At 39.8% G+C, this 8,764-nt stretch overlaps 3 protein-coding genes across 3 annotated transcripts in view; 1 reads left to right on the forward strand and 2 right to left on the reverse strand.

Moving 5' to 3' along the window:
* Positions 1 to 161: 161 nt before the first annotated feature.
* LOC104812915 (disease resistance protein RPS4-like) lies at positions 162 to 2,561 on the reverse strand. The gene is made up of 4 exons (XM_010540325.1): positions 2,042 to 2,561; positions 1,620 to 1,851; positions 709 to 1,370; positions 162 to 625 (listed from the first exon to the last, which is right to left on the reverse strand). The coding sequence occupies exons 1-4, from the start codon at positions 2,506 to 2,508 to the stop codon at positions 247 to 249; spliced, it is 1,740 nt and encodes a 579-aa protein (XP_010538627.1). The 5' UTR covers positions 2,509 to 2,561; the 3' UTR covers positions 162 to 246.
* A 1,079-nt stretch (positions 2,562 to 3,640) lies between these two features.
* On the reverse strand, positions 3,641 to 5,275 carry LOC104812916 (protein PHLOEM PROTEIN 2-LIKE A6-like). The gene is made up of 4 exons (XM_010540326.1): positions 4,913 to 5,275; positions 4,588 to 4,736; positions 4,331 to 4,495; positions 3,641 to 4,241 (listed from the first exon to the last, which is right to left on the reverse strand). Exons 1-4 carry the CDS (start codon positions 5,273 to 5,275, stop codon positions 3,860 to 3,862), a joined length of 1,059 nt encoding a protein of 352 aa, XP_010538628.1. The 3' UTR covers positions 3,641 to 3,859.
* Positions 5,276 to 7,380: 2,105 nt separating this feature from the next.
* The window catches only part of LOC104812917 (protein CHROMATIN REMODELING 4), an 11,856-nt gene continuing 10,472 nt past the window's right edge, over positions 7,381 to 8,764 (forward strand). The window contains exon 1 of the mRNA XM_010540327.2: positions 7,381 to 7,573. The gene's annotated coding sequence lies outside the window, so the exon portion shown is untranslated. The remainder of the gene's footprint in view (positions 7,574 to 8,764) is intronic.

Genomic DNA, 8,764 nt, shown 5'->3' on the forward strand with positions numbered 1-8,764 from the left:
CTCTTTTCGCAGTCCCGGCCAACCAGAATGCAACACATTATCCCACTTACGTGATCAGCTTTTTCACCTCACATCATCTTCGAACAATTTGTCAATCTTATTATATATTCTGCCATAATATATATATATATATATATATATAATGGGTATAATTTCAAAAAATCATTTTTTTAATTTAACGCGGATTCTCGATCGGAATCCCATCAAGTTCATGTTTACGTAATTTCTAATATGGTGAAAACAACGTCATTGGATTTTGGTGCGAATGGCAACACCTTTGACGAAGAGGCCTTTCTTGGGAGTATCCGTCGTGTTATGCTCATACATCGAGAACTCGACATATCCATCGTCGTCGTTCTCCGGCGTCACGAACTCTCCGGCGGGGATTTCGAGCCACCGGCCTCTCGTCTGCGTTCTCAGGTTCACTTTCCGTTCAGGGTTCTCTCCAGTGGGAAGAGTGAGTTTCACGTTAACCGGCACGTGCCATCCCTCGGCCGGATCTTGTATCTTCACCACGAACACCACCTCGTACGTTGTCCCCTTGGTTAGATCGCTCATCATGAACCTCCCCGTTATGTCCAGCCAGTACACTTCTATCAGTTTCGCCACTTCAATGGCTTCGTCGCTGTGAACAAAAACATTTCATTGGTTACGCCCAGTTTTATTGATGATAATAACAATAATCGCGATCGAGGTTAGGATTCTTACTTTGGATTCTCCTTGACAGAAATCCATGTCCAGCGCTTCTTGCTTTCAGACCATTCAATGGAGAGATCCCTGGCGTAGATCATGAAACTCGCTCTTCCCACCGGAGACATTCTCTGTGAACTGCTGTCTGATCTATCATTTGTACCCTCGTAACTGTTTCGTTCACATGAGACATTCTCTGATTCCACGTAAACCAAGCTGAAGCCACACTTCACCACCTCGCCATATTTTCTAACTACTTCAGTTGTATCATCATCTGTCACTATGAATTCGAGGAGAGCCTCCGTAGGAATTGATCCGCTCGAGCCCTTCTCTTCGAGACGTTTCGTGATATGAGAGCGGCTGGTGTAACCTACGAAGACATGGTCCGGCTGCTCGACCTTTCCTGGCTCTGTCCAATCTCCGACATTCCAGCTAAAGTTGGTACAAGACCCATCTTCAGTTTTGAACTTACAAGTGCATTTCACTATTACACGGCCAGTTTGATCTTGGGTGCCCTGAAACGAGACAACAGCACAGAGAGCTATCCCACAAAGCCTTTTGTCACACCAACGTGGAGGAAGCTTTGGCTTTAACCCCGATCCGATCGCTTTCTGATGGAACCACGAAGGTACTTCGCGTCCGGGAAAGCGGGTGCAGAGCAAGGAATCTGAGACAAAATCCTGCAAAAGTAATATAATGCATCAAGAGGAGAGATCATAGAGATTCTCCATATATAAGACGAACACTTTGAGAAACAAACTTTGGTATATTTGATTTGGAGAGAGAGGAAAGATAGAATTTTCAACAGTATATATAAATATATAAAGTATGTACGTAATGTAATGGTTGAACTTGGCCATTCTCTCTTTGCAAGATCCTAGCGGGATGGATCGATCACCGAAGCTATCGAGAATATATCTGAGGTTTACCTGGCTCTCCCTTTGGGCACAAGAGGCGATCTTATCCTTCACAGCTTGGTCCAGATCGTTGTGATTCCTAAAAATGCATCGTGAATGGATCTGCTCCATCATCACGAGGCTTATTTCTGGGTTTGCTGTTTCTTGAGGACCGATCACACGTGCCGCTTCTGCTTCCTCTGGTATCTTGAGTAGCACTTGCTCGACGTTCTTGGTCATCAAATCTATGAACTCACGCTCGTTGCTGCCAAAACGAGTGAGAGTACTTATAGAAGATTTCAATTTCTCATCTGAATTTATAACTTTCCATTCAAAATCTTGTTTCCTTGTTTCAACGGAAACCCCAATGGATCGCCCAAAACCCTAAAGTCGAAACGCACTTTTCAGACCTCTCAACCATAAAATCGTTTAACAAAAATGGCATGTAATAGTACCTTTTGCCGTCGTATGACAAGCCCCTCTTCCTCGGAACAAACTCCAAAGCCTCTTTCCATGTCCGGGCCTTGTCGAGATTGCTTCTCACCAGCTCCCAGAACTGTTCGCCGAACTCTCCCTTCAGTCCCTTCACCGTGTAAGGCTCGACCTTGTAGAAGATGGGAATGACCACGAGTTGACCTTCGTCCACACGCTCCTTGATCTTCACGAGCTCGTTCAGACACCATTTAGACGTCGTGTACTTGCTCGAGAAGACGGCGAGAGCGACCCTCGACTCCTCGATCCTCTCGAAGAGATCGTCGATGTCTTTTCCGACCCCGTCGTCTCCGTCTACAAAGGCATTGATCCCTGCACTTTTCAGCGTCCTGTCCAGATGTGCGACGAAGTTGTTACGCACTTCCTCTCCCCTGAAATTGATGAACACCTTGTGCTGCGGCACTGCGAGAGAGGAGGAGGAAGCCGCCATTGGAATCGGAGGTTTTGTTTGTGTGGTTCTTTGATATGCATCAGCTTCAACTAGACCATATGGGGAGTTTGGTTGGCTTGTCTGTCTTTAAGGTACAAATGTATTTAATGATATCTCGGTCTCTCAGCTCATGTCCCTACGTGCGATGGCTTGTCGGAATACATGACCGAGTCAAGAAGAGTCGGCTCCGAGTCGATATCAAGACCAGGTTGACGGTGTTTAAATAATTTGCGGGTGAATGAATGAATAATGGTATTGCAACTAACCGGCGTTTAAATTTAAATTAAATGTGGTCAATTTTGAATTAGTCTATGGTTGTTGATGGGACTAATTCACACTCCGTAATAACACATATCCCATGGGGATGAATTGATGACGAGCCTTCCTTTGTCCGTGCGTTCATTGGTTTTGCACGAGTTCGATCAGAATGTATACACATGCAACGATATCCCTTCATAAGCACAACTTATACGGTTAAAAAGCTACACTCTTTTGATTAATAATTACACATAACTAATTGAAAATCAGCCCACTAATCAGTACCAATATTATTTGTTATTTTTAGCCAAACAGTTTTTTTTAAAAGAGCATTTTACATATTTTTTATATCGCAGATAACACGTGGCGTCACCGAGATACGCCGAAAAGTCTATAAGTAATGGTGCGGTGGCGTGAGAACATAAAATGTTTTCTACATCCATGGTTCGAACTCCACTCCACTGGACATTACCAATAAACAGATGGTATGTGCGACAAGAAAATAATTTCATAACTAATCCAATGTGGTGTAGGTTGGTGGCAAGAGAAGCACCTTATTCACCACCATGGTTCAAATCCTACTTGTGCCAAATATTATAAAATAAAAAAAATCATAACTAAACTTAATTTGTTACCATTAAAAATAAAAGAAAATAACACCCGTAGCATACTCCAAAAAAGAAAATAAATTTTCTTTGATAATTAAGGATATAGTTTTAGATAAATAACAAATATACGTATAATATTTTAATTTATACATAGTTTTTTAAGGGCTAATATTTTTTTAACATATATAAAGCATATCCAAGGTTTGAGACAGCTCAGGTCAACGATCAAATAATTTACACCGGTAGTAAATTGCAAAATAAAGAAATGCACCAGAGAAACTAATATCAATAATGTAAGCATCAATCATACATATATTGTTATTACAAGCTTCATTTCATTCGTTATAAAAAATTATTAAAACACAAACGATCTTTGAACCTATATGCACACGCGCCGCGCACACACACACATATATATGTATATATATATATATATATAGAGAGAGAGAGAGATGCACGTAGAACGGTTGCATGTGCGCATGACGTCAGTGTGATTTGGTGCGAATGGCAACACCTTTGACGAAGAGGCCTTTCTTGGGAGTATCCGTCGTGTTGTGCTCATACATCGAGAACTCGACATATCCGTCGCCATCGTTATCCGGCGACGTCACGAACGCTCCGGCGGGGATTTCGAGCCACTGGCCTCTCGTCTGCGTTCTCAGGTTCACTTCTCGTTCAGAGATCTCTCCGGTGGGAAGAGCGAGTTTCACGTTAACCGGCACGTGCCATCCCTCGGCCGGATCTTGTATCTTCACCACGAACACCACCTCGTACGTTGTCCCCCGCTTTAGATCCTTCATCCTGATTTTCCCCCTAATGTCCAGCCAATACACTTCTATCAGTTTCGCCACTTCAATGGCTGCGTCGCTGTGAAAAAAGAAGAAGAAGACAGAACGTCATTTTTTTCTTTCTAGATGTAATTAATAGTGAAGAAAATCAATAAGGCCATTCGTTACTTTGGACGAGTCTCCTCGACAGGGAGCCATTTCCAGCGCTTCTCGTCGTGGGACCATTCGATGGAGAGGTCCCTAGCGCAGATAACGACACTCGCTTCGTCTCGTATGCCGTGTAGCATTTCCTCGACACTCTTGGTGATTGAATCTATGAATTCAAGCTCGTTGCTACCAAAAGGAATGACAGAGAGAGAGAGATAATGAATCGAAAACCCACTCGCACAGTAGATTCCGACAACAAAGAAAACATGGCAGAGTACCTTCTGCCGTCGTAAGTCAAACCCCTCTTCCCTGAAATGGACTCCAAAGCTTCCTTCCATCTCTGAACCTTGTCGGAGTGGTTTCTCACCAGCTTCCAGAACTGTTCGCCGAACTCTCCCTCTAGTTTTTTCACCGTGTAAGGCTCCACCTTTATTAGTGATATATATATATATATATATATATATCAATGATCCTATCAGTATTTTACAGATATATATGAATTGCTTTGACAGTTTCCTAAGAAGATTTATATCCTTACTTGTCTATAGATACGTTATTGGGTTTAATGAAAGGCAACGCAATATTCCACAATTGTTAGTCAACCTTGTAGAAGATGGGGATGACCACGAGCCCGCCTTGGTCCACACGCTCCTTGATCTTGACGAGCTCGTCCAGGCACCATTTAGACGTCGTGTACCTGCTCGAGAAGACGACGAGAGCGACCCTCGACTCCTCGATCCTCTTGAAGAGATCGTTGATGTCTTTTCCCACCCCATCGTCCCGATCTATAAAGGCATTGATCCCTGCACTTTTCAGCATCCTGTCCAGATGGGCCACGAAGTTGTTACGCACTTCCTCCCCCCGGAAATTGATGAACACCTTGTGCTGCGGCACCGCGGAAGAGGAGGAGGAAGCCGCCATATCGGAATCGGAGGTTTTTTGTTTATATGGTTCTTTGATGCGCATTGCTCTTCTCTTCTTCTCTCCTTGAATCTTAAATAGACGTTTTGTTTGGACTGTTTTTAATGTATGAAAATTACATTTTCACCCCAACTTGTGGCCACTATGACTTGGTCGGAAACATGTTGAGTCCGATATATCATTGACATTTGATATATCAATATCACGTTGATGGTTGGTACCGCAACTAACTCGCGTTAAATTAATGTCCTCGATTTTTTAATTTGCCTATGGTTGGTGACAATTTCTTTTTTTTTTTTGTTATAATTTTATTTTCCAAATCTCATGTTCGAGTGATATTTCGGAAAAAAAAAATAATCGTGTTAAGGCTGCCTTTCAATTTTAATCACGCTATTAATTATGATCTCCCTCTCAAATCTAACACAAGACAAAATCATTTAAAAGTCCTAAATTCAATTCCGGGCATATTAATTACATGATTAAATGTTGATTAAAAGTCACTAAAACTCTTAATTATAAAAAAGGTTGTTTTTCAATTTAGATTGGATATAGTTAGATCGCAAACCAACTGACGCAATATGAATAAAAAAAATCATTTTTTGAATATGGGGAATATATCACCAAACAAATTTGTATTGTTAACGGAATAATTTTGATGTGATGATTACAAATAACTAATTTAGAATAAGCCGAATAAATTTATACTAGCACTAATTGTTGGTTTTAGACAAGTAGTTTAACAAACTTGGATAGCCTATGGTATATGCATTATGCAACAAGAGAATATGTCCATGATGAGAATAATATTCTAATAAAAATATAACAGGATATCCGGTACCATAATAATTTCATAATTAAAATTGACAGCCTGCTTTTCCTTGAATACTATAATAAACCTCGCAACTTGAGTTGGCCTTACCAAGTGAAATAGAAACAAAATATTAATATGACTAAGTGACTAAGAAGATTAAATATGATTGCTATTAATTAAAGACATAATCTCAATTAAAAATAAAATATTATTGTGTTAATTATTTCTTTCCTTATTTGTTTCACTTATATATTTTTTTTATTTCTTTCAATAATTTATCCTATAAATATATAAATTATTTTTATTTTAATTTAAAAAGAAAAGATATAACAATAAAGTGATCCACGTTATAATTTTCAAGACTTTTTAACTCAATATTTCTAATTAATATTATACTCATTTACAAATAAATAAAACATCAGAAAATCCCCCACAAGCTTGTGTAATTATAATTATTGTATAACCATTGTACAATAGTATAAAATACGCAAAAACAGGGAAGATATTTTATGTTACCAACAAATTTTATGTAGCTCTTTAATTAGATTGGTAGTAGTATTAAGTTCAATTTAAGTTTTATTTAAAGATATTTAGTTTAAAAAAAACATTTATCATTTATTCCATATTTTCGTTACTTTTTTTTTCTATTTTGAATATTATACCAAATTATTATTGTTATATTAAGTTGGATTAAGATAAGTTTTATGTATTATAATCCTTTTTTTAAAAAAAATTTATGCCCTTCAAGAAGATCTATCCTCCTAATGAAATTATTAAAAAATAAAATAAAAATAAAATGATTTATATAGCTTTACAAGAGGTATTTATTTAGCCTATAAGATAAAGCTACGCACCTAAATTACTAAAAGAAGGCAACAAAATCTAAGAGGCAGTCAGAAATTAAAGTAGAAACTAAGCTTTCAGATTTCGAACCCAATGTCCCGAAAATTCCAAAAAACACGAAGAGGACGAAGAACCAAACCGAAGCTCCTCAAGATCAAGAACCACCCTCCCGAGATCTCCCGCCGAAACTCCATGGCCGCCTCTCTCTCTCTCTGCCGTCGTTGTTCTTTGTGCTTGGGAGGAGAGAGAAAGAGAGGAGAGAAAAGCGCCGAAGAAGGAAAAATCGGAGAGGGGGTTGGGTTGGGTTTTGTTACCTGACAGCGACACGTGGAGTGTTGCGAGTGGTCGGGTCGCTCTCCGTTCCCTCTCTTCCGGTTCTGTCTCTCTCTATATCTCTCGCGTTGGGAGTGCCATGTCAGAGCCCGTTCCCCTATGACCCCGGCGAATCCGTATCATATACTTCTCTCCCTCCAAACCCTTCTCATATACTTTCTCTCTCTCTATTTATTTATCGTTTCGCGTGTCGCGTCCCTCTCTCTCTCTCTCCGTCTCTCTCGTATATGTCGTCTCTATCCCTCTGGTTGTGCCCTAGAATCGTTCTCCGGTCTTAATCCCTAGCTCCCATCCCCGACTTTCCCTTCCCTTCCCTTCAATCGGAGTTTTCTCAGGTGTCCCCCGCATCTAGATTGGTAAGCTGTTTCTCCATCTGGGTACTTGTTGATTATCTTAGTCCCGCTGATTTCGATTTCGAGTTCCCGAAATTCGGTGTGGTGGGTTCGATGCTTTTGTGGTGTTAATGCTGTTTGGTTGGGAGTGATACTGTGGCTACGGTGTTGGTTATTAGGCTGAAAACTTGAAATCGATTTGATGGCTAGTGATATGCGAATTGGGTTTTTCCGCCCGAGCTAGCCAGAGCCAACATGTGTTGTGAAATGCTCGTGGATGCTTGAATTCTCAGTGTTTCATGGTGTTTGATTTTACCTCGTCTTATGGTTCTTTGATCGGCATTAGCCTTGTAGCAGTTTGAATTTGAGTGTGATAGTGTCATGAGTCATCACAGCCTATCCTGTACGCTAATTCTTGCGGGTTTACGTGTTGGATTCAGGTTGTCTTCGTAGTTTGTTCAACAATGATTTAGTTGCTAGAGATGTCAATTTAAGTTTAACTAGGTTGCCTTAGTGAGAATCTGTCATGTGTGGTTGGTTAAGTGGAAGTGTTTAGGTGTTGTTTGCAAGGTTTTAGTTTCTCAAGCTTCCGAATTTGAATCGAACTCTTTTAAGGTTAATAAACCCTATAATGTGTGTACTAAGATGTTAGCATGCAATATTTCTTGTCATATGCATGCCAACTGAACTCTGTTTGCTGTATTGCTGTATAGTACGTAATATATGTTATATCTAAGTAGGCAAATTTATTATCATAATAGAACTGTTAATGTAGTTTTGAAACTACGAATACAACTAGTGTCAGGCGGCCTCTAACATTTTTCTGCTGCAAGCTTCTGAAATTTGGTTTATTTACTTTGATGCTGTCTCATTCTCTCTTGAGATTTAATATTCTAGTTGCTAGCGGATTGCCGTTGTACTTGAAAAATCTTTTTTTTTTTCTTTCTGATTTGATACACTTTGTCCATCGACTTAGCAACCATTCTTGTCCTATGGGATGTCATCTAATTCTTTGGCTTCTTTTAGCTTATATGCTTTTGCTAGTGATCGGTTTGACTTATCCCCTATGGAAAGTTGATATGAGACAAGGACACTGCAATTGTGAACAACAGAAATATTAGTGATTGGTTTGATCTTCACTTTTGAATTCTGAATCAGGAAAGATTCACTGCCACATATACCGTTAAGTGACTCCTATCGGCATTGTCGACAGTT

This window comes from Tarenaya hassleriana, unplaced genomic scaffold (genome assembly GCF_000463585.1).
Source record: "Tarenaya hassleriana unplaced genomic scaffold, ASM46358v1 Cleome2, whole genome shotgun sequence".
In the NCBI taxonomy this organism is placed as follows: Eukaryota; Viridiplantae; Streptophyta; class Magnoliopsida; order Brassicales; family Cleomaceae; genus Tarenaya; species Tarenaya hassleriana.